General features: G+C 38.3%; 1 protein-coding gene across 1 annotated transcript; it reads left to right on the top strand.

Annotated features, from left to right (window-relative positions):
- The first annotated feature begins 11,358 nt into the window (after positions 1-11,358).
- Positions 11,359-12,972, top strand: LOC131648856 (uncharacterized). The gene has a single exon (XM_058918585.1). It carries the CDS (start codon positions 11,359-11,361, stop codon positions 12,970-12,972), a length of 1,614 nt encoding a protein of 537 aa, XP_058774568.1.
- The last annotated feature ends 14,308 nt before the right edge of the window (positions 12,973-27,280 follow it).

A 27,280-nucleotide genomic window follows, 5' to 3' on the forward strand; every position in this document is an offset into this window, starting at 1 on the left:
TCTCAGTGTTTTGTACCATCAATCAAATCAATCTTTTACAATTCAAAATTCCAAGATTTTTGTTCTAGAAGTCTTCTGAATATCACGCGATTAGCAGAGACTCAACACTGCACAAAAATCAGGTACGCTTAACTGTCTCCTACACAAACAGTCCCTGACTAGGGTTTTCTTGTTTTTACAGGAGAAACAAGTTTTTGAGAGCTCAAATGGATTTCATACACATCCATATATCTCAAAGTACCATCATACAAATTTTCAAACTTCAATTCACTCAGACGCACCGTCAGCAGCTCAAACAGTCAACAGACGACCCGTTTGACCAAAAAAGTCAACAGACAGTCAAAAATGAAATTTTTTGTCGAAGTCCATATTTTGTCAAAGGATTCATCATTTGATCATTGGATGATCATAATTCATCAAGGAAAGATCAAAAATCAACAAAACCCTAAGATTCAAAATTAGGGTTTTTGCCTGAAAAGTCAACTCAACTTTGACTGATCATAACTCTCTCATCCTTCATCCAAAAAATTCAAACAAAAGCTCATTTTGAAGGAAATTCAATTATCTTTCAAATGCCATTGATCCCATGGTCATTGGATTTACCATTTGAAAAATATGATCAAAGACATTACAGGTCATTTTCAAAGTCAACAAAAAGACACTTTTTTCAAAAGGACACACAAAGAGCATCAAAAATCATTTTGACATGAGACCAAAGGCATTGGTTAGAGGACTCTTTGAGGTTTCCAAAAAGTGCAAGATCACCTTCATATGACAAAAATTGAGGGATTTACACCTTGTTGAAGTTGGCTAAATTTTGGAAAATGCATAAAACCAACATTGCTCAAAAATGCATTTTTTTTCCAAATGGGGCCAAGTTTTCATGGTTCAAACATCATTTCCATGATATTATGGGCCTCCCACGACCAAGACTAAGCCCACACCATTTTTATTTCATTTTTTGCATAATTTTATCTTATTTTAAGATTAAATTAAAAAGAAAAATGAAAGGATAATGGATGGCTTAAATCTTAAGCATGACTCACCCAAGGAATCTTCATTTTTCTGCAGAGAATTGAAGAGCAAGGCAAGAGCATTGAAGACAAGAAGACTTGGTCAATAATTCAAAGCTTTTTAATATAAAAAATTCAAGAATTCCACAAAGGCAACTAGATGCTTCTTAGCTTCAATTCTAAGCACTCAATGCTTATATATAGGCTAGCATACTTCAGTAATGAAAGGGAGAAGTTCAGAAACAAAGCCTTGCTGATAACACACTTGTAATCACTTGAAATTTTTCAAAGAAATTCAAAATTCGAATTTTAATTTCTATCTTGTTTCAGTTCAAATTAAACACTCAAATACAATCCTCAAGTATCATTGAACGTATTCCAATCAATTGCAAACCTTGAAGCTCACTAAATCGAGCTATACAGGTCATAATTTGTTCAAATCTAAATCAACTCGTATCTGGTCATTCATGCATGTTTAACAAGATGTAGACATGTATTTGTGTTTGGTTTGAGGTCCTAATCATTTCTGGAAACTTAATTGAAGTTTGGACGCTGATACGTAGGATCACCATTTTAGGGTTCGAACCTTTAAATTTGGGGTTTTACTATCCATGCAAAATTATGAACTCTAAATGGTACCATTAGAATCGCATGAACAATACGAACTGAACCATGGTATCGCGCCAGATTTATATTAGTGTTTGCTAGTATTCGCTATTTTCAACAGGTGTAAAAGGTTGGAGTTTTACACCACCTGCAAATGAAAGGTGTAAAAGCCCATCCTGAGGAAGAAGACGATGTGTGGCGTCCTCTGATTGGCTGGAGGGCGCGCGCGTGTTTTTTGAATTAATCTTGGATTCTGTGTTTTGCAGGTACATCACGTGGTATGGTCCCTCATGCTGGTGACCATCAGATCCGCTAGCCAGCTCATCCAACGCACCAGACAAGTGTTCCACACCATAGACCACACTTATCCACCACACATGATCATGTATCCTTTTATTTTCTATTTTATTTTAATTTTCTTTGCAAAATTAATTAAAAAGAGTTTTAAAAATCCAAAAAAATATACAAAAAATATTTTTTAGACTTCTAAAATAATATATTATTTTCTGAAATAAAAATATTTTATTTTTCTTCAAAATTTCAATATTTTGCATAATTAATTAGTATATATTTATATATTGGCTTTTTAATTATTCTAACCAATCAAAAAATCATAAAAAAAATTGTTCTTTATATAAAATATTGTTTATATATTATAAACTAATTTTGTATATATTTTGAATAATTTTCTCTCTAAGTTTTAATTATTTGTATAATTATTTGCATAATTATGTATTAATTAACTTAATCAATTTCAAATCAATTCCAAAAATTCCAAAAAAATTAGTGTTGTTTTAAAATTAATTAACAAATATTTTGTACATATTTTAAACTTAATTTCTAGGTTTAAATCTATTTTCGTCTTTTTTTCTTCATTTTAATTTAATTAATCATGCATTAATCATAGTTAAAATCAATCATAAAAAATCCAAAAAAAACATGCCTTTTATTTTTCTTGCAATTTAAATTCCTAGATAAATGTATAGGATGTCAAATTCATGTAAATAGGCTAGTTTACATTTCCTGCACAATCGATGTAATAGCGTAGATTTACTTTCCGCACTTTACATTTCCGCATTTTAATTTCCAGCAAATATAAACTGCGTGTATGTCAAAGATAAAATTGAACCGTTAGATCACTAACTTCAAAGATAAAATATCTGAATCCAATCACAATCACACTTACACCTCTTAAGGTAATCCCTTCTCATTCTTTTCAAAATCAAAAGTCAAAATTCTACTGTTTTGAGTACAAAATCGAACCTTGCGTTTATATCCGGTGAAAGGATAGATTTTTAAAGGAAATAGGATAAAGACCTTACAACTCAGGGTAGACCTCCTAGTTTGCTTGCTCAAATCAAAACAAACAAAATTCTCATACACTGTTGTTTTTCAAAACAAAACTTTCCAAAAAGACAATACTTTGTATACATCCAAACACGGATTATTACAAAGTTAACGTTCTTTTCAAAACATCTTTCGAAAGATAAACAAGCATTTTGTATACATCCACACACGGATCATTACAAAATTCAATTTACAAAAGTATTTGAAACCACATATGAGCATTCTAAAGCAATTGAAAAGTAATCGAAAAACAAGTGAGCTAAGCAAACTTAAGAGCCCATGGATAACCATGGATACAAAGGGTGCTAACACCTTCCCTTTGTATAACCTACCCCCTTACCCAGAATTTCTTAAAGGTCTTTTTTCTGTTTCTTTTATAAACCTTTCCTTAATTGGATAAAATAAAAGGTCGGTGGCGACTCTGTGAATTTTCAAAAATGCGAAAGCATTAAGCGATAAAAAAGAGTCAGTTCACGTATCTCTCCAGAACAGAGGTATGGCCCGAAAAAACAGAGGTCCACAGAACTGGCGACTCTGCTGGGGAGATACTTTCAAAAAACAAAATGTTTTCAAAAGGGTTTACTTTAAGAGAATAAGTCACTTCGATGTTTTCAATTGTTTGACTTGATTGCTCTATTTTTTCAAAGGTTTGTTTGGGTATTTTGCTTGTGTGAAAGATTCTAACCCGAATCTCGAGATACCTTAAGTATATGACAATAGACCAAGGAAACTGTACGGCATGTACCGATACGGTTGATCTGGTAGTCATCGTTAGTGCGATACTTTGGTTTATACTGATGTCCCTTGAAAACGATCAAGGAGTATATTAGGCTTCCGAAATGTCATTAAACACTAATTTGTCTTAGAACCTTTTTAGTTGAACTTGACTTATGGCCTATTAAGTGGCTAGCTTTGATATTGATCGAAGTTAGTTATCCTCGAGGAATATTTTGATCGGCCGCTCGAGCGCCGTATTGAGATGTTACTTCCAAGGATCATAGAACCCGAATACTATTCTAGGACAGGTTTTAACCAACTCAACTTCAGTGGGGAGGGTATCACCTATCAGCTCCATGCAAGCCTTTAAACCTAAGGCTATTGTTTGATTTGTTTTTGTGTGCCACATGTTTGCATCATAAGCATATCATTTTTTGCACCAAACACTTCAAGGATCAAAGAGTTTACCTTTGTTTTTGCAGGTAATGGCTCCCGCCACCAAAGATTACATCCGAATCAACATCTCAACGATACCATCTGAACTAAAAGACTTAGTGTCAGAATTCCCCAGGAATGTTCAATTCACTGAAAGGCATGGTCACCTACTCCATTTGGTTACCTCAAAATTTGAAGAAGACATGATACGGGTCCTGTTCCAGTTCTTTGACCCTGAACATCATTGCTTTACCTTTCCTGATTACCAGTTGGTACCCACTTTGGAAGAATTCTCTGAACTAATGGGATTGCCTGTTCGAAATCAATTACCTTTCACTGGTTTAGAAAGGATTCCAAAACCTGAAGTCATTGCTGCTGCTTTACATCTGCGGAAATCAGAAATCGAGTCCAATTGGGAAACAAAGAGTGGAGTTAAGGGTTTGCTTGCCAAGTTTTTGTTGGAAAAGGCTCGACTACTGCTAGAAAACAAAAGTTATCTAGCTTTTGAGGAAGTTATGGCACTTTTGATCTATGGGTTGGTTTTATTCCCAAATCCCGACCAGTTCATAAGTGTACACATCATCAACCTTTTCCTAATCCGTAACCCGGTACCAACATTGCTGGGAGACATTCTACATTCTCTACACACTCGTACCATGAAGAAACGAGGAACTCTCATGTGCTGTATACCACTACTGGCTAGGTGGTTTACATTTCATCTTCCCCGATCAGTGTTGAGAAATGAACAAAGAATGCAATGGTCTCGCAGGATTATGTCTTTGTCTCATTCAGATATTCGGTGGAACAACTTCTTTCAAAGAGACATTACTATCATTGATCATTGTGGAAAGTATCCTAATGTGCCACTCCTTGGCATCAAAGGAGGCATCACTTACAATCCCTCTTTAGCTCTACGCCAATTCGGATATGCAAGGAGCAACGGTCCTCATGACATGATTATCCGTGGCATTGTGTTTGATTACGAGAGTGATTCTCATAGACACCGACGAAGGTTCATACATGCATGGGGCAGTGTCTATAGAATAGAAAGCAAAACTCTGGGGCAATGGAATTCTATCCCTATGGAACCTTACCTCAGATGGGTCCGCACTCATGCTCAGAAACTCCTTATGCCATATCCTGCTGTTCTACCTGTGACTATTGAACCAGAGGTCGAAGGATATGAACCTCAAGTTATTCTACACCCGGACATGCCAACTGACCTAGAAGAGTTGCAAAAATCTTGGGTTCAACTCAAAGAGGAAAGAGACACCTTCCAATCATACTGTCAAGACTATGAGAGAAGGATATTGGAGCTCACCGGACAGCTTCAAGAAGAACAGCAGATCAACACATTCCTGGGGGCAAAGAGAAAGCGTCCACGGGAGACCTGAAGGATCATTTATTTTATTTCTGTCTTGTAAGCCCAAATGAGGCAAAGAAAAAAGAAGCAAAAAAAAAAGAAAAAAGAAATAAATTGATTAACTAATGTTTGTTTCTTCTTTAACAAATCTAAACTCTAAGATCCTTGAAAACGTTGCACACACATTTCACTTCATGCATTGCATATACATTTCATACATTGCATTCATATACATTGCACATACATTTCATACATTGCATACACATGGCATCCAGTCATACACATTGCATAACAGGTTCACATGACGGATTTCTCATCTTCTCGCTGTTTATTTCAGTCAGAAGAGATGGAATCTGAAATGAGCATCAAGAATCTCGAAGCACAAAATGCCCAAGTTCAAGTGGCAATTCTGGAACTGGCAAAGGGGCAACAAGAACTGAAAGCCCTGATAATCAAGAAGAAAAAGAAGCCCAAAGGATCTGTAGGCTTGAGTCACCTGAAAAGGAAGATCAAAATCCCAGTCAAAAAGTTCAAAAAGCCACCGATCCTTAAAACAGTCGGTGATGATGAACAAGAAGACAATCAAAGCAACCAGGGTTCTGCTAAACCCTCTCTCTCTCTTCAAATGAAGAAAATGATCATTCTGGGGACGAACCGGATGATGAAAAATACCAACAGCTGGAAGACCGTATGAAAGCTATGGAGATACAAAAAATACCTGGCTTAGATTTCAATGATCTGGGGCTCATCTCGGATATTGTTATCCCTCCAAAATTCAAAGTTCCTGTCTTTGCAAAATATGATGGAGTTTCTTGCCCGAAACTACATCTGAGATCCTATGTAAGGAAGATACAACCTCATACAACGGATAACAAGTTGTGGATTCACTTCTTCCAAGAAAGTCTGTCGGGTACACAACTCGAGTGGTACTATCAGCTGGAAAATACCAAGGTTCATACTTGGGAAGAATTAGCTGCTGCTTTTTACAAACAGTACCAATACAATGCTGATCTTGCGCCAACCCGTACTAAGCTAAGGGGCATGTCTATGGGACCAAAAGAAAGTTTCAAAGGATATGCACAAAAGTGGAGAGATATGGCTGGAAGGGTTCAACCACCCTTATCTGATCGCGAACTAGTCGACATGTTCATGGGCACTTTAACTGGCCCTTTCTATAGCCATTTGCTGGGAAGCTCATCATCAGGTTTCACTGACCTGATATTGACCGGAGAACGTGTCGAAAGTGGCATTCAAAATGGAAAAATTCAAATAGGTTCCTCCTCTGGTACTACAAAAAGGCCCATCAGCGGGAGAAATGAGGTCAATGCAACACAAATTCAGAAAAGTCGCAAAAGTGAGCAGCATCAATCTGTAGGGGCAGTTCTGATCTCCGCATCTGCACCTCAAAAAGATCAACAGCCAAAATATACGCATCGACCAGATGCACCAAGAAGAAATTTCACCAGAATCAACATGCCAATCTCTCAGGCATTGCAGCACTTGCTAAAAGCAGATCTGATCACATTAAAAGGTCCTCCAAAGAATGTCAACACTTCCTCTCCAAATTATCGCCCTGATGCAACATGTGCCTACCACTCAAACTGTCCAGGACATGACGCAGATCACTGCTGGGCCCTGAAAAATAAAATACAAGATATGATAGATGCTGGGGAAATTGAGTTCGATCCTCCAGAAACTCCAAATGTCATCACTGCACTGTCATACCCCTAATTTTGCCCTAAGCGTTTTTTATCTGATTCATTTGCATTTAGCATCAATTCATTTGTGTCCAAAATAAATTTCGCTGTCACATGTTACATTTCAAATTAGTATGAAATTCGAAGTTGATTTCTCATCATGTCAATTAATAATCATTATTTATTTATTTATTTATTTTATTTTGCATCAAAATCATTCATAATCGTAGTTTGCATATTGAGTTCATTTTTTGCATCTTGAATTCAATTTCACCATTGCATATTTCTTTTTAATAAATTAACTTGCATTTTCTCTTTAAAATTCCATTTTTTAGATTGAATTAATGATTAAATTATTATTTAATTATTATCTTCAATTTAAGTTTAGAATTAAAAGAAAACCGTATTAATTAAGTTTAATACATGTTTTTTTTTATCAATAGAACATTAGTAAATTTTTTATACATCATTCTTTTTTATAGAGGCCCATTCATTAAAAAATACATTAGGCCCATTACATACATAAAAAGAACAAAAAATTGTTGTTGTTATTTCTTCAAGAAAAACAAAAAAAATTGCTATTCTTCTTCAACAAGCTTTCACACCTTCACGTCCCACACTCGAAACCTGTATCCACAAGACAACAAAACTCCCTGCTACACCAAGCCAAGGCCTGCACCATACATATGACCTAGCTGTCCATAAAACAACAAAATTTGCTGCTCCACCCACTTTCTGTCCAAAAGCCAGACCCTGCATATGCAAACAAAACCAAGAAGCAGTCCAAAATTTCATCAAAATGGCTAGACATGTCCCTGCATAAGAAAGCTAGAATCAGCATACTACATATGTTCAAAAGCTTTCAAATTCCCCCCAAAACTCACCTCAACCCACCTATAAAACGAACCTGCATCACATAAGAAAAAGGGGGAAAACGCAAAAGAACCTACCGAACCTCTGCCAAATTAATCTCAGCTTAGCCTTTTCCCTCATCATTCACTGAACAAACACATTCACTATTAGACTTTACCATCACACACTACACCCTTACTCACCTTCAACTATCGACCTCACTCATATTTGTTCAGCAAACCAACACAGTGGCCTTTAATCCTCACGGAAACCCTCAAACTTCATTCATAAACTATCACCTTCATAGATCGTGACATTCATATCCCCAAAAAACTCAACCGAATCATCACTGCCACACGACAAACCACTCATTCACCAATATCACAAATCACAACATAGCACAGAAACCAATCACTCAGATTCAGAAGAAGAAATCGAAGCACGGAAGCACAGTAAAGGAAGAAGAAGGAGATCACGGAGAGTAACAGAAGAAGTCGAAGAAAACATACCTGAGTTTGCATTCTCTTCCTTGATTCCGTTTCTATCTTATTTAAATTTCTGTTTCAAAATTGTTCATGCTTTGTAACTGCAATCTTCAAACAATATGAATTGGGGATTAGGGTTCTGAAAGGGATAAGGGTATTTATTCTGTGGGTTTGATTCTGTATTGTCGTGATTTTTGTTTGGTTGATGTTTGAACATAACGAATAGCGATTGAGAGAAATCCGCGAGTGATGAACAGAGAATCGCGAGAGGAGTTTGTTTTGATTGAATTGCAGTTGGAAAGAGAGATAGATTTCGTTGTCGAACCGAGAGTTGAACCGCGAGAGAGAATCGTGAGAAAGCAAGATCGAAAGAACGATTTTGAGAGAGGTGAGGTTCACGTTTGTTTCGTTGTTCACGGAGAGAGCATAAAAATTGAATCTGTGAGGACCTGAGTGAGAATCGAGAGAGGATGCAGAGATCGAGTGAGGGAGAAACCGATTGAGAGGAAGAGCGTGTTTGTTTTTCTGGAGAAGAAGCGCTGTTTTCCCCTTAGGTTTTCTTAATAATCCATTTTGTTTAGTTTAGATGGGGATGGATCCTGGGTCGACCCAACCCAGGTCCATAGATTTTTTATATATATATATATATATATATTTTTTTTTTTATTCACTTAATCAATGTTGGGCCTATATTTTAGCGCACCCCCCATGTTTTATTTTTTTGTTTTGAGCCCATTTGTGTTTTCTTATTTTTCTCCACTTTAGTTTTATGTTAATACTTGTTTTATTTTATAATATAATCAAAAATATACAAAAAAATATGTTTTTTTAATTATACTTTTATTTTCTCTTTTATCATTTAAAATACCAAAAATATTAATTTAATCTTGATCCAAAAAATAAATAAATCTTGGTCCAACGCCAAGTCGTCAAATAATTACTCGATCCAATATCGAGTTTCTTCTTTACAAAAATTCTTTAAAACATACCGAAAGTTCGAGTGACAAGAAGTGTACACCTCTTGAATACCTTGATCTTTTGAACCTTTTTTTTTACCAAATCAAAGTGATCAAGTGACAAGAAGTGAACACCTCTTGAATACCTTGATCTTTTGAACCTTTTTTTTAACCAAATCAAAGTGATCAAGTGACAAGAAGTGAACACCTCTTGAATACCTTGATCTTTTGAACTAAAACACATTAATCAAGTCGAAAGATCCTGTGACAAGGGGTGAACACCTCTTGAATATCTTGATCTTTTGAATCAAAACTCTTTAATCAAACCAAGAGGTTAAGTGACAAGGGGTGAACACCTCTTGAATACCTTGATCTTTTGAATCAAAACTCATTAATTTACTTGGACAACAAGTGACAATGGGGCTCGCTCCTGTTGAATACCTTGGGTAAAGGACGCGCTAGGTGAACACCTTGCTCAAATACTTTACTAAACGTCCGTAAACATCCATCCTTAAATCAATCAACACAATTTCGTAGTTCTTTCGAACTACAATCGCTCTGATTCTTCCATTGAAGATATGTAGGCACAAGACTCAATTGTCTTGGCGAGCACACTATTAAAAAATATAATTTTGTAGCTTCGAACTACGATCGCTCTGACTTTCCCATTGCACGAGGGAATACGTAGGCACAAGATACAAATATCTTGGCGAGCATAATAATAAAAAAAATCTTTCCTTTTCCTTCACAATAATAAAAAATAAAAATCCTTTTTCTTTTATCGATTAATAAATTAAAGAACGCAAACATTACGCAAACACTCATTCATGAAACTAGCTAAATGGGTCCCATCGAGTACGATGGAGGTGAGGGGTGCTAATACCTTCCCCTTGCTTAACCGACTCCCGAACCCTAATTTGGTTGCGATGACCATCTTATCCATTTGTTTTTATTCTTGGGTTTTATTCGACATTTTCCCTTTCCTTTTTGGAACAAATAAAGATCGGTGGCGACTCTGTTCTATTTCGAGTGTGTAGACACCTCGAGTAATTTTTTAGCGCTACAGAATTGGCGACTCTGCTGGGGATATGATAAAAAAAATCTCAAGAGAGTCAACCCTAGTTTAGTTTGTTTTATGTTTAAGTGTTTGCTTTTGTTTGTTCATTCTTGTGTTCTTTATGCTTATTCTTATGTTCTTTATTCTTATGTTCTTTATGTTTACTCCTGTGGGTATGGGAATGATATTTGAGTGAAGCTCTCAACCCGAGCTTTGAAAAACAAGAGAAAAAACATAAGTTAGGAGGTGGTTGTGTAGTGCTAGTCCCCAAGGTGAACACCTTGAATGGCTAATACGAAAACCCCACTTGGAGGAGACTTATTCATGAGATTTGTCATAAGATGGTTCACCCGTCGCATGGCGAAAATCTGATTTCGTCGTTAACTCCAAGGACCTTTAGAACCCGTTCCGTCTGAAGAAGTTATGTATCGATCCCCAAGGTGCACTCCTTGTATGATGGGTACAATAACTTCGCCTAGAGGTGGCATACTCATGAAATTCGTTATAAGATGGTTCACCTGTCGCATGATGAAATTCTGATCATGCTCGGATGCCTCTAGGAACCGTTATATCCAAAAACTCTAGAGCTAACCTTGTGAGGGGATTTTTGGGTAAAGAACTTAGAACTATCCTAACTTAAGGAGCCTTCCGATAGGTTGTTCTATTACCTTGCTTTGCATCCAACATTGCATGACATATCATTTGCATCATGCATACATCCATGTTGTCCTTGTACCTCATTCCAACTGTCTCTTTCATCCAGTCACCATCAATCGCCAAGCTGATTCCCAAGCATCCTTATCAGACGCGAAGTCTTACTCGACATAAAGATGGAAGACCTTGAACAAGAGAATCATGAATTCCGTGATGAAGTAACCACTCTTCGAGTTGGGGTGGAAAAATTGACTGCTTTGGTGGAAAGCTTAGTGGCTGCTCGGAATCAACCATCACCTCCTTCATCTCCTCGTGCCACTCAAACACAAACTGAAGTCCAGACTACTACGATCTGCGAAGTTTCTACTGCTACTGTTTCTATGGCTCCTATCACTGGTCTCTCTCACTATCAGATGCCTAATGGCTACCCTGGGGGCATGTCTTACAACTTTGTGCCAGAGGGATACCATCCTGTTACTGGAGCTGCTCAAACTACTCCTATAATGACCGTGATTCCACCCCCGGTACATACCGTGCCACAAGCTGAGGAACCCATTTACCAAGTTGAGCCCAATGAAAGAGGTGAAGTTTATGATGATTTCCAAGATCAATTCCAAGAGATGCGAAAGGAGATTAAGGCCCTCAAAGGGAAGAATTCATTTGGAAAGAATGCTTATGATATGTGTCTTGTGCCAAATGTGAAAATACCTGCCAAGTTTAAAGTGCCTGATTTTGAAAAGTATAAAGGGAGTTCGTGTCCTCAGAGCCATTTGACCATGTACTGCAGAAAGATGGCCACTCATACTGATGATGATAAGTTATTGATCCACTATTTTCAAGATAGTCTAACTGGTGCTGCTTTGAAATGGTACATGGGATTGGATAGTACTCATATAAGTTCTTTTGATGACCTTGTAGAAGCGTTCATCCGACAATACAAGTATAATATCGACATGGCTCCTGATAGAGACCAACTCCGAGCCATGGCACAAAAGGAGAAAGAGTCTTTCAAAGAGTATGCACAAAGATGGCGTGAGGTTGCCGCCCAGATCTCTCCTCCCATGGAAGAAAAAGAGATGACCAAAATGTTTTTAAAGACCCTAAGCTCATTTTACTATGAAAAAATGGTTGCAAGTGCTCCAACCGACTTCACTGAAATGGTGAATATGGGAATGCGACTAGAGGAAGGCGTACGAGAAGGACGATTGATTATGGAATCTGGATCGTCGATTGGAACCAAGAAATATGGAAACAACTTTCAGAAGAAGTGGGAAGATGAAACCATTGCTTTTGCAATTGATGGTGGAGAGTCTCATAACTCACGTTCCTACCGACCCTTAGCTTATCAGCAAGCACCATTCATATCATACGATCAGTATCCATCTGTTGCGGCCGCACAATTCAAGCAACCATACCAACAGCCTTGGGCATCTCCTCCTCATAATTCTTCACAAAATGCTCCTCAGAATGCAGCTCAGAATCAGAATCGTCAACGGAATCAGAATAAACCTCAAAGGAACCATCAGAAGGAGGATCGCCACATTGACCCAATTCCAATGACCTACGCTCAACTATGGCCATATCTAATTGAGAGTAAAGCAATAGCTCCCAGACCAACCCGACCTGCAAAGTTTCCATTTCCCAAGGAATACAATCCAAATGTCAAGTGTGATTTTCACGATGGGATATCAGGTCACTCCATTGAAGATTGCAATGTCCTGAAGGAAAAAGTTCAAGATCTGGTTGACAAAAAGATACTCTCTTTCAAGGATATTGGTCCTATGCCATGATCAGTGCTGAGACACCAAGAACATTCCTAAAACCAATGGGTCAAAGCAGATCATTGAGCCACTTTTTATCACTTGCATTTACGTTTCTTCGCTTGTTTGCTAAGTGTTTATTTGCTTTTGAACATTGTTAACTTTAATGGTAATATTAATGAAATGAGCATGCAAGTTTTGAATTGGTCCATTCGTATTCACTCTTTCTTCCTTTTATTTTATTTTGTTTCCTAAAAAAAAAATGAAAAAATTATGTTTATGTTTCTCCTATTTCCTTTTCTCTACCATACTTTTGTTTAAGCAAGTATTGGAGGATGACGATAAACAAAATACCCAATTTGCATCAGTGTGCTTTCAAATAAAACTTTGTTGATGATGTACAGGCATTCTTTCAAATCCCCAAACACTGGAGATATAAGGATGATAATCCCTCGTTAACCCCTTTGAGCCTTAGAAGTAGGTGTTTTCTTTCTGCACGCAATTGAAACCCTTAATCAAAACCTGGGGCAGGGTAGTTGTTCAGTTAAAATGACTAATGCATATGATTTCCAAGAGAATCATTTCATGGGAACCATTCTCGACCAAAGGTTCAACCGTATCCTCTCTTCGTACACTATGTCGAAGAAGTAATGAATATTCAAAACTCATAACGGTTGTCTTTCCTGAACCATCAGTGGGGCTGTCATACTCCTCTCTAATCATTGAACAATTGTCACACAAGTTGTAAAAAAAAAAAAAAAAATCATTCAAAAGAAAAGCCCGCTAAGTCAAGACTTAAAAAGGAGACTTAGGCAAAAAAAATTTAGGGATACAAAAGTCAAAATAAAAGAGATCAGAAGATCATTATCAAGAGAAGAAAAGCAAAAACAAACTTGTGTGACTTCCAAAGAAGAATAGGTGACTGTCACCTTAGAATCCATTGGTTCTCAAGCATCATTCGTAACTCCTCTTGGAATTTGAATACATGTGTCAGTTAACTGAACTTAGGACTGAAGTACATCACGAAGAATGGGTGGGTTTAAATCGAATTTTGAGCCTATATCCTTTCTCAAACCGTGAACCTGGCCACGTTACAACCTCCGAAAGTCCTAATTGAAGCAAGGTTTCTTTTGAAAGCATACTAAAGCAAGGTTGCGTTAACCTGACTCCTGAATATTTGCTAATCATTTGTTTCGATACCACGCTATCACATCATCTTTCACATCTTGAATTTCAAACTTTCATTCTCATACGGATTTATTCATCGAATACCACAATTTCATTTCAATAAATGATTTGTTTTCAAAATTTGCATGCACGTCGCATTAAAATTACCATTTTGAATTGAATAGTTTCATTTGTAATTAAGCACTTTCCATCAAGAAAGTTCCAATAATGGAAGTCATTTGAAGAGCCTATAGTGGAACCATCAGGGTTGCATCACTTCAAAAAACCATCATTCAGGGGCACCCCACTTCAAAGTTCCCAAGGACTGGGGCATGCCATATCATGATCATCAGTTTGAATCCAAATTTTGGTTGAAGCAAGTTTCTCCATATACTCAGCATTCTGGGGCAAATCAAGGCCAAGATCTCTCCTTCAAGCAGTCAAAGCAGACTATGTCATATCAAGCGGCCCTTAAGCTCATAATTGGTGTTGGGAATCATGCTTGCACAAAGGTCCTACCAAAGGACCTCTTCTATTTCACAAAGTGTACCAGAGAACCTTTCTCATGCCTCCCATTGGGACACCCATTGAAACATTCAGCCATAACATGCATTCATTAATCATATAATCATGCATATAATTCATGGGGCACCTTCCATATCACCTACGACCATAAAGCTCAATCTTGCTCGGTATTTTCCACTAAAAACAAAACTCGACCCACCATAGGTACCCGAAGAAAATTTTTGATACCCATTGGCACACGTCTAGTAAATTCATAACTTGCATTGATCAACCATCATGCATCATTACGCGTGCATCAATTTGCACAAAAGAAAAAATGTCTCATGCATAAGCAAAAAGCATGCATGGATTCATAATCCCCAACGATGTCACTACAATCATTATTTTCTTGATAATCCATTGATTGAACATGCTTGTTAACCCTTTTCCAACCCACTGGTTGAAATTGATCATTTACCTTCTAGTCTTCTGAATCAACCTACTGGTTGAGAACTATTCTGTTCATTTTTGTCAGCCCACTGGTTGAATTTAATCATGGATCGTATTTTTCAATTATTGTCAATCCACTGATTGAAGATCACTTGTTTTGTCAACCCACTGGTTGAAGTTTATCTTTTTTTTGTGTCAATCCACTGATTGAATATCACTCATCTTGTCAACCCACTGGTTGAAGTTTGTCTTTTTGTGTCAATCCACTGATTGAATATTATCTTGTTTTGTCAACCCACTGGTTGAAGTTTGTCTTTTTTATGTCAATCCACTGATTGAATATTATCTTGTTTTGTCAACCCACTGGTTGAAGTTTGTCTTTTTTGTGTCAATCCACTGATTGAATATTATCTTGTTTTGTCAACCCACTGGTTGAAGTTTGTCTTTTTTGTGTCAATCCACTGATTGAATATTATCTTGTTTTGTCAACCCACTGGTTGAAGTTCAACTTTTACGTGTCGATCCACTGATTGAATATTATCTTGTTTTGTCAACCCACAGGTTGAATTTCATCTTTTACGTGTCGATCCACTGATTGAATATCACTTGTTTTGTCAACCCACAGGTTGAAATTAATCATTTTTCCTGTCAATCCACTGATTGAACATCACTTGTTTCGCCAACCCGCTGGTTGAAATTTATCGTTCATCTTGTTAACCCGCTGGTTACAATCAATCGTTTACTTTCCACTTAGATCAAAGCAACCCACTGGTTGAAAGTAGTTTTTTCTTTGTCAATCCGCTGGTTGATAGAGTCAACCCACTAGCTGATGATAATTTCTTTTTTGGAATCAACTCACTAGCTGATATTTTATCGATTCACCGGTTGAAGTCAACTTTCTCTTTTGTTTAGGCTCAATCCACTGGTTGAGAATCAACCCTTTGTTAACCAAACTCAATCCTCTGATTGAAAACGACTTCTTGGCACCACTGCTTTCCCCCAGCAAGTCTTCCCATTGGAACTCCTTGACCAAATCATTTCAATCCCTTCATATGTCACTTTCCATTTCCATATCCCCGACAAGAATTCATGCATTCATAACATCTAATTGCATAAAGGAGCAAAATTCGGGGCATTTCTATATTTAATTACCTTCCGCCAGTGATATCACGAACACTAGAGTCATTCATGCTATCTGGCTAAAGATAATTAAATAGGGGCATCTGTCATACCCCTAATTTTGCCCTAAGCGTTTTTTATCTGATTCATTTGCATTTAGCATCAATTCATTTGTGTCCAAAATAAGTTTCGCTGTCACATGTTACATTTCAAATTAGTATGAAATTCGAAGTTGATTTCTCATCATGTCAATTAATAATCATTATTTATTTATTTATTTATTTTATTTTGCATCAAAATCATTCATAATCGTAGTTTGCATATTGAGTTCATTTTTTGCATCTTGAATTCAATTTCACCATTGCATATTTCTTTTTAATAAATTAACTTGCATTTTCTCTTTAAAATTCCATTTTTTAGATTGAATTAATGATTAAATTATTATTTAATTATTATCTTCAATTTAAGTTTAGAATTAAAAGAAAACCGTATTAATTAAGTTTAATACATGTTTTTTTTTATCAATAGAACATTAGTAAATTTTTTATACATCATTCTTTTTTATAGAGGCCCATTCATTAAAAAATACATTAGGCCCATTACATACATAAAAAGAACAAAAAATTGTTGTTGTTATTTCTTCAAGAAAAACAAAAAAAATTGCTATTCTTCTTCAACAAGCTTTCACACCTTCACGTCCCACACTCGAAACCTGTATCCACAAGACAACAAAACTCCCTGCTACACCAAGCCAAGGCCTGCACCATACATATGACCTAGCTGTCCATAAAACAACAAAATTTGCTGCTCCACCCACTTTCTGTCCAAAAGCCAGACCCTGCATATGCAAACAAAACCAAGAAGCAGTCCAAAATTTCATCAAAATGGCTAGACATGTCCCTGCATAAGAAAGCTAGAATCAGCATACTACATATGTTCAAAAGCTTTCAAATTCCCCCCAAAACTCACCTCAACCCACCTATAAAACGAACCTGCATCACATAAGAAAAAGGGGGAAAACGCAAAAGAACCTACCGAACCTCTGCCAAATTAATCTCAGCTTAGCCTTTTCCCTCATCATTCACTGAACAAACACATTCACTATTAGACTTTACCATCACACACTACACCCTTACTCACCTTCAACTATCGACCTCACTCATATTTGTTCAGCAAACCAACACAGTGGCCTTTAATCCTCACGGAAACCCTCAAACTTCATTCATAAACTATCACCTTCATAGATCGTGACATTCATATCCCCAAAAAACTCAACCGAATCATCACTGCCACACGACAAACCACTCATTCACCAATATCACAAATCACAACATAGCACAGAAACCAATCACTCAGATTCAGAAGAAGAAATCGAAGCACGGAAGCACAGTAAAGGAAGAAGAAGGAGATCACGGAGAGTAACAGAAGAAGTCGAAGAAAACATACCTGAGTTTGCATTCTCTTCCTTGATTCCGTTTCTATCTTATTTAAATTTCTGTTTCAAAATTGTTCATGCTTTGTAACTGCAATCTTCAAACAATATGAATTGGGGATTAGGGTTCTGAAAGGGATAAGGGTATTTATTCTGTGGGTTTGATTCTGTATTGTCGTGATTTTTGTTTGGTTGATGTTTGAACATAACGAATAGCGATTGAGAGAAATCCGCGAGTGATGAACAGAGAATCGCGAGAGGAGTTTGTTTTGATTGAATTGCAGTTGGAAAGAGAGATAGATTTCGTTGTCGAACCGAGAGTTGAACCGCGAGAGAGAATCGTGAGAAAGCAAGATCGAAAGAACGATTTTGAGAGAGGTGAGGTTCACGTTTGTTTCGTTGTTCACGGAGAGAGCATAAAAATTGAATCTGTGAGGACCTGAGTGAGAATCGAGAGAGGATGCAGAGATCGAGTGAGGGAGAAACCGATTGAGAGGAAGAGCGTGTTTGTTTTTCTGGAGAAGAAGCGCTGTTTTCCCCTTAGGTTTTCTTAATAATCCATTTTGTTTAGTTTAGATGGGGATGGATCCTGGGTCGACCCAACCCAGGTCCATAGATTTTTTATATATATATATATATTTTTTTTTTTATTCACTTAATCAATGTTGGGCCTATATTTTAGCGCACCCCCCATGTTTTATTTTTTTGTTTTGAGCCCATTTGTGTTTTCTTATTTTTCTCCACTTTAGTTTTATGTTAATACTTGTTTTATTTTATAATATAATAAAAAATATACAAAAAAATATGTTTTTTTAATTATACTTTTATTTTCTCTTTTATCATTTAAAATACCAAAAATATTAATTTAATCTTGATCCAAAAAATAAATAAATCTTGGTCCAACGCCAAGTCGTCAAATAATTACTCGATCCAATATCGAGTTTCTTCTTTACAAAAATTCTTTAAAACATACCGAAAGTTCGAGTGACAAGAAGTGTACACCTCTTGAATACCTTGATCTTTTGAACCTTTTTTTTTACCAAATCAAAGTGATCAAGTGACAAGAAGTGAACACCTCTTGAATACCTTGATCTTTTGAACCTTTTTTTTAACCAAATCAAAGTGATCAAGTGACAAGAAGTGAACACCTCTTGAATACCTTGATCTTTTGAACTAAAACACATTAATCAAGCCGAAAGATCCTGTGACAAGGGGTGAACACCTCTTGAATATCTTGATCTTTTGAATCAAAACTCTTTAATCAAACCAAGAGGTTAAGTGACAAGGGGTGAACACCTCTTGAATACCTTGATCTTTTGAATCAAAACTCATTAATTTACTTGGACAACAAGTGACAATGGGGCTCGCTCCTGTTGAATACCTTGGGTAAAGGACGCGCTAGGTGAACACCTTGCTCAAATACTTTACTAAACGTCCGTAAACATCCATCCTTAAATCAATCAACACAATTTCGTAGTTCTTTCGAACTACAATCGCTCTGATTCTTCCATTGAAGATATGTAGGCACAAGACTCAATTGTCTTGGCGAGCACACTATTAAAAAATATAATTTCGTAGCTTCGAACTACGATCGCTCTGACTTTCCCATTGCACGAGGGAATACGTAGGCACAAGATACAAATATCTTGGCGAGCATAATAACAAAAAAAATCTTTCCTTTTCCTTCACAATAATAAAAAATAAAAATCCTTTTTCTTTTATCGATTAATAAATTAAAGAACGCAAACATTACGCAAACACTCATTCATGAAACTAGCTAAATGGGTCCCATCGAGTACGATGGAGGTGAGGGGTGCTAATACCTTCCCCTTGCTTAACCGACTCCCGAACCCTAATTTGGTTGCGATGACCATCTTATCCATTTGTTTTTATTCTTGGGTTTTATTCGACATTTTCCCTTTCCTTTTTGGAACAAATAAAGATCGGTGGCGACTCTGTTCTATTTCGAGTGTGTAGACACCTCGAGTAATTTTTTAGCGCTACATGCACCTATGCCAAAGCATGACAAAACTGTTAACGCTATCCTGGACACTGTTTACATCTATGATGTGAACGAATTATCAACTCCACTCTGCAAAGTCAAAGGAAAGCTAATCCAAGCTGGTTACTTTCCAGGGTGTGACCCCGATTGCTTTTACTGCTCCTGCCTGCCCAATGGTTGTGAAAATCTGAGGATGGGAATTCAAAAATGGATGGATCGCCGTATCATTATGTTTGAGAGGCTCCCTTCTATGGACGTGCTGTGCGAAGTCTTTACAAACGGGATGAGAATAGAGGATGCCTCAATGATCTCCAGCTTACCACTCAAAATCTCTGCCAAAGCTCCATTCAAAATTTCTGCTACACTCAAAGTGGCATCAGTAGTCATTGCTAGTCCAACTCCATTTCCATACTCCTCAGACAAAGCTGTCCCATGGGGATACGACACTAATGTTTACGTTCATGGAGTTAAGCAGGGTACCTCGACTGAAGAGACTGCAAAGTTAACTACTCCAACTGTGGGTAATATTGTGGGTACCAGCAAGATCACGAGAAGTGGAAGAATCTTTTCACCAGAAATTTCTCCAAATGTTGCTGCTGGTCCAGTCCGAGTCCCAGTTCCTAATCAAGATAACAACGCTCGAGGCAAAGAGCCACAAGTTGAACAAGTTCAAACCCCGGTGGAGATCACCGCTGAGGATCCATCAAAGCAAGAAATGGAGGAAATATTGAAAATCATCTGCAAAAGTGATTACAATATTGTTGAGCAACTGGGGCACACTGCTTCAAAAATCTCAATGCTATCTCTGCTAAAATATTCAGAAGCTCATGCCAAAGCTCTGATGAAGTTCCTGAAAGCTGCGCATGTGCCTCAAGAGATCTCAGTCGACCAATTTGAGAATTGTGTTGCCAATCTAACCGTGAGCAATGGTCTCGGTTTCTCCAATGTGGATCTAACCCCTGCTGGAAAAAAATCACAACAAAGCCCTACATATCTCCATTGAATGTAATGGCACCACTCTATCTCATGTGCTAGTAGATAACGGTTCTTCTTTGAACGTGTTACCGAAAACAGTACTAGAAAAGCTTGACTTCGAAGGAATTGTGTTACAACCAAGTGATGTTGTGGTAAGAGCCTTTGACGGGTCAACCAGAACGGTATACGGAAAAGTGAATCTCCCAATCAGAGTGGGTTCTCAAATCTTTGATTTTATCTTTTACGTAATGGAAATTCACCCAGCCTACTCCTGTTTACTTGGACGCCCTTTGATACATGGGGCAAACGCTGTACCTTCTACCCTGCATCAGAAGTTAAAATATCCAGTAAAAGGAAAGATTGTCACAGTCTATGGCGAAGAGGAATATGTGGTTAGTCACCTAAGCAATTCCAAATATGTTGAGTTGGAGGACGAATTCATCGAAACTCCATGCCAATCATTTGAGGTGGTCTCCCCAGATGTCTCTACCACCAAGCATATTCCTGCTACTCCAACTACAGCTATGGCTTCTCTCAAAGATGCCAAAGCCATGATTGAACAGGGTGATTGCACAGTATGGGGACAGCTTCCCGATATACCCTACAAGTCTGACAAGCTAGGCTTGGGCTATGATAGTGAAGATCAAAAGAATGATCAAGGTCCTCGTTCTGGAGGATTAATGTCACACTTCGTCAGCCAAGAAGTAAACGCTATTGAAGATGAAGGAGTGTTCTTGAACCATATCATTCAGCCATATCCAGATGAGATTCCACCCATTTCCATGGGAATGTGGGATGTTGTGGGAGAACCAAACGGCGGGTATAATTATCAGTATGCCGCACCTCAGAATTCTTATATTGCTATGGAAGACCTTACCCCGACTGGATGGGGTGATCAAATTGGAAATGACGAAAGTTTCACAAGTCCCGTCACTGAGCAATATCAAAATCCACCCAAAGAAGTATGGGACACGCTAGGAGAACCCAGCGGCAAATATGACTATATGGTGAAATACTCCGCTCCTCCGAGCTCACAAATTGCTATGGAGGACATTGTCCCAACTGGATGGGATGAACAGTACGATGACAATTTCGCTCTTGAAGAAGCCAGGGAAATACCAAATAACGAGGGTTGCTTTCTGTCAGCATACACTCCTCATCAGGATGCACAATTCTCTATTCAAAACATCATCCCGACTGCATGGGACGGCCTTATCGAGCATCTCACTCAGCCAACAGAGATATCTCAGCCTGGGCTCTCGTATCCAGCAGAGTATATCCCTTATCCCGAAGGATCACCGGCTCATTTTCCCACTAATGAAATCAATGCTGTGGAAGATGAAAAAGACAACTGCAACTGGAACAGCTGGATACTCCCTGCTCACAACAGTGGATTGAACAACTGGAAAGCTGAGGATGTGATCTCCTTTGACCAGGAGTAAATGCCATTTCCTGTTTTCTTTGTGTATATTGTGCAAAGATAAAAATGGCTCCTGAACAATCGAACCATGAGCTTGAAAGCCGTGTGCCTTAGCACACCGGTCCTTCTATAAGGGCTTATCATATCATGATCATGTGCATTCAATAAAATCATGGGGCGCTTGCATATTTAAATTTTGTGATCCTTTTTCCTTCTTTCTTCGCTTTCAAATAGCTATGTTTTTTTCTTCACACACACTCACATAACTAACATGCAGATTCACATACACTCTGGATCCAGTCAACAACGATTCTGCTATTGCCCGTCATGACTTTGAAAGTCCGATCTACCAAACTGAGGACGAAAGTGAGGAAGATTGTGAAGTGCCAAGAGAACTTGCAAGGCTGCTAGAACAAGAAGACAAGGCCATACAGCCTCACGAGGAGCCAATTGAGGTCATCAACTTGGGCAACAACGAAGAAAAGAAAGAAGTCAAAGTAGGGGCTGATTTAGAACACAGCATCAAGCAAAGACTGATTCAAATGCTGCGAGACTACGTCGAGATATTCGCCTGGTCCTATGAAGATATGCCAGGCCTTGACACGGACATTGTAGTTCATCGCCTGCCAATCAAAGATGGTAGCATTCCAGTCAAACAGAAACTACGAAGGAGTAGGCCTGATATGTCAAAAAAGATCAAAGACGAGGTTGAAAAACAGTTCAATGCCGGATTCCTAAAAGTTGTAAGTTATCCTCCTTGGATAGCTAACATCGTGCCTGTACCTAAAAAAGACGGGAAAGTCAGAATGTGCGTGGACTACAGAGATCTGAACCGGGCAAGCCCCAAAGATGATTTCCCTTTACCACACATCGATGTACTGGTTGACAATACCGCACAATGCAAGGTATTCTCCTTTATGGACGGATTCTCAGGGTATAATCAAATCAAGATGGCACCCGAAGACATGGAAAAAACAACCTTCACAACACCCTGGGGAACCTTTTGTTACAAAGTAATGCCCTTTGGTCTGAAAAACACAGGAGCAACCTATCAACGTGCAATGGTAGCGCTATTTCATGATATGATTCATCAAGAAATAGAGGTGTATGTCGATGACATGATTGCAAAATCCAACACCGAGGAAGAACATTTGGGTCATTTACACAAGTTGTTTGACAGACTCAAGAAATACAAGTTGCGACTGAACCCAAATAAGTGTACCTTTGGAGTAAGATCCGGCAAACTCTTAGGTTTCATCGTCAGCAGCAAAGGTATTGAGGTTGATCCCGCCAAGGTTAAAGCCATTCAAGAAATGCCTATACCTCGTACCGAGAAACAAGTCAGAGGATTCTTGGGACGTCTAAATTACATCGCCCGATTTATTGCCCACATGACTACTACTTGTGTGCCGATCTTCAAACTGTTGAAGAAAGATCAAGTGGAAAGGTGGAATGACAAATGCCAGTTAGCCTTTGACAAAATCAAAGAATATCTCCAAAAACCTCCAATCTTGTTGCCACCTGTGGAAGGCAGACCTCTGATAATGTACCTAACTGTGTTAGAAGACTCAATGGGGTGTGTACTAGGACAACATGACGAATCCGGCCGAAAGGAGCACGCAATCTACTATCTTAGCAAAAAGTTTACCGATTGTGAAACAAGATACTCACTACTCGAAAAAACTTGTTGTGCCTTAGCTTGGGCAGCTCGCCGGCTAAGACAGTACATGCTAAATCACACCACTTTCCTAATCTCCAAGATGGATCCCATCAAATACGTGTTCGAAAAACCTGCTCTCTCTGGAAGAATAGCGAGATGGCAAATAATCTTAACAGAATATGACATTCAATACACTTCACAAAAAGCAATCAAAGGAAGTGTGGTAGCTGATCATCTGGCTCATCAAGCAGTGGATGATTATCAAGCATTGAACTTTGACTTCCCAGACGAAGACATTATGCTAGTCAATGACTACAAACAACCAGGACCAGAAGAAGGACCCGAGCCAGGATCCCGGTGGACTATGGTTTTTGACGGAGCTTCTAATGCACTTGGCAATGGCATCGGAGCTGTGATCATTTCCCCCGCAGGAAGTTACACACCGTTTACTGCCAGATTATACTTCAATTGCACTAACAATATAGCCGAATACGAAGCATGTATTCTGGGTCTCAAAGCTGCAATCGATCTAAGAATCAAATTCCTGGAAGTCTACGAAGACTCGGCCTTGGTAATCTACCAAGTCAAAGGGGAATGGGACACAAAGCACCCAAATCTAATTCCTTACAAAGAATATGTGCTGAGTTTGATTCTTTACTTCGAAGAAATCACTTTCGAACACATCCCACGCGAGGAAAATCAACTAGCTGATGCTTTAGCTACCATGTCATCCATGTTTAAAGTCAGGTGGGACAACGAGGCACCTATGATCACCATTAACAGGCAAGATGAACCATCATATTGCAATGAGATCAATGCCGAAGGAACAGAAGAAAAACCATGGTTCCATGAAGTAAAAAGATATCTCGAAGCTCAGGAGTACCCTGAAGGGGCATCCATTAACGACAGAAAGTTTCTAAGGAGATTTGCTGCCAAATTCTTTCTAAGAAATGGAACCCTATACAAACGCAACCATGACTCGACCTTACTTCGCTGTGTAAACAAGAAGGAAACAGAACAGATCATGGAAGAAATACACAATGGTACCTTCGGTACTCATTCCAGTGGACATACAATGGCTAAAAAGATCCTGAGAGCAGGATATTACTGGTCTACCATGGAAACAGACTGCCATCATCACTCCCGAACATGTCACAAATGCCAGATATACGCTGACAAAGTACATGTACCTCCAGTTCCATTAAGCGTCCTGACGGCTCCTTGGCCTTTTGCAATGTGGGGTATTGATATGATTGGAGAAATCAAACCTACTGCCTCCAACGGACATCGCTTTATCCTGGTCGCTATTGACTACTTCACAAAGTGGGTAGAAGCAGCTTCATTTGCTTCTGTTACCAAGAATGTGGTGGCCCGGTTCATCAAAAACAATCTCATTTATCGGTACGGCATCCCTGAATGGATTATCACGGACAATGGCACAAATCTAAACAACAGAATGATTACTGAACTTTGCACACAGTTCAAGATCAAACATCATAATTCTTCTCCATATCGACCAAAGTTGAACGGCGCGGTGGAAGCTGCCAACAAGAACATCAAGAAAATCATACAAAAAATGACAGTAACCTACAAAGACTGGCATGAGATGTTGCCTTTTGCTCTTCATGGTTATCGCACATCTGCGCGTACTTCAACAGGGGCAACTCCATTCTCCTTAGTCTATGGTATGGAGGCAGTTCTTCCAATTGAAATTCAGATTCCTTCCCTAAGGATTATGAAAGAAGCCAATCTAGACGAAGACGATTGGATTCAAACACGGTTGGACCAGATAAACTTGATTGATGAGAAAAGGCTCGCAGCTATTTGTCATGGTCAGCTATACCAAAAGCGTATGATCAAAGCCTTCAACAAAAAAGTCAAAAGTCAAGCATACCAAACTGGTGGCTTGGTTGTCAAACGCATCATCTTACCACAAGGTGATCCCAGAGGCAAATGGACTCCCACCTACGAGGGACCATTCATAATCAAGAAAATATTCTCCGGCGGCGCCATGTTGCTTACCACCATGGATGGCGAGGATTTCCCACACCCTGTGAATGCGGACATAGTCAAAAAATACTTCTCTTAAAAAGAAAAAAAACAGCTCGCTAAGTTGAAAACCTGAAAGGGCAACTTAGGCAAAAAAAATGAGCGTCTCGGTGGATTGAAAACCCGAAAGGGCGATCCAGGCAAAAATTAGAGACTAAACAAATATTATCCCGGTAGGCTGAAAACGTGAAAGGGCAGCCTAGGCAAAAGTTAGGGAATGAAGCATACAACTGTGTTCCGTTCAGCTGCCTACTCACCGTCAAGATTCAACACCTCAAAGACACCGATCAGTCCAATCACTTTCTTCCAACAAGTGAGGGATGAGATGCTCGAAGACAGATTGGCAATAGCAGAGTTGAAACTTGACTGGATTGTTTTCACATAGCTATTTATCTTTATAAATATTTTCCAAAACTTTCTGACAATTTCCTACTTCTAGGATTATTGTCTCCCTGTGCTAATCAGCCTATCATGGCTCTTTTTCAAAAATCAGTGCAGCTTAGGCTCAAAAATCACCATTTTCACTTTTTCTGTTTTAAATACGTAAACGTCCCAATGATAATTCTGAATGAACATGTGCATTTGAATATGATTGATGTTTACCAGGAAAAACAGGAATAGCATTCAGGTAATGTCCCAATTATCTGGACATCATCCCATCAGAAGAAAATCCCCAAGAGAAGCGCATTTCTCAGCAAATTCCTCAAAAAAGATTTTCTCTTCAAAAGAAGTCTTATCCCCGAGCAGGGTTGTTCCATATTACTATCTTCAGAAGGTGTGATCCCCGCACCCGGATTTGGTCAGATAGTGCATCGGAGGATTATGCATCTTCCTCATTCCCATTTGAAAGGGCATCAGAACTTCCAGCTACCTTTCATTCTCAAGAGATATTCAAAGATCCTTCAACAGAATACCAGGGTTCTCAAAGAATTTCCCCAGCCAAGGGTACTCAAACAAGACAAAAGATCATCAACGATCACAATATAGTCATATCCAGATGACTGGCGGAAATTTATTTTCCCAAATAAAAGCTCGACATCTCACATTCATACATCACATATTCATATTCATACATCATATTTATACATCATATTCATACATCATATTCATACATCATGCATCATGCGCATATTCATACGCATATTCATACACAACATCACATGCATATTTCTCCGGGAATATCTCACATTTACATGCATCATAAACATTGCATATCACTAACTTGATTTTTCAGGTAGACGGATATCTTCAACAAAGATGTTCTCAATCACATGCAGTGTTCACCTGAATTCCATGAACAGTTCTCTCAGATATAATCAAGCCGAAGATTCATTCTGATCACTTACCAACTCAAAAACAAACATTGCAGATCTAAAGTTGATACCTCAGACGGTTCCAGAACGATCTAACATTGCAGATCTAAAGTTGATACCTCAGACGGTTCCAGAACGATCTAACGTTGCAGATCTAAAGCGATACCTCAGACGGTTCCAGAACGATCTAGCATCACAGATCTAAAGCGATACCTCAGACGGTTCCAGAACGATATAGCATCACAGA

The sequence above is a fragment of the Vicia villosa genome, linkage group LG2, assembly GCF_029867415.1.
Source record: "Vicia villosa cultivar HV-30 ecotype Madison, WI linkage group LG2, Vvil1.0, whole genome shotgun sequence".
NCBI lineage: Eukaryota > Viridiplantae > Streptophyta > Magnoliopsida > Fabales > Fabaceae > Vicia > Vicia villosa.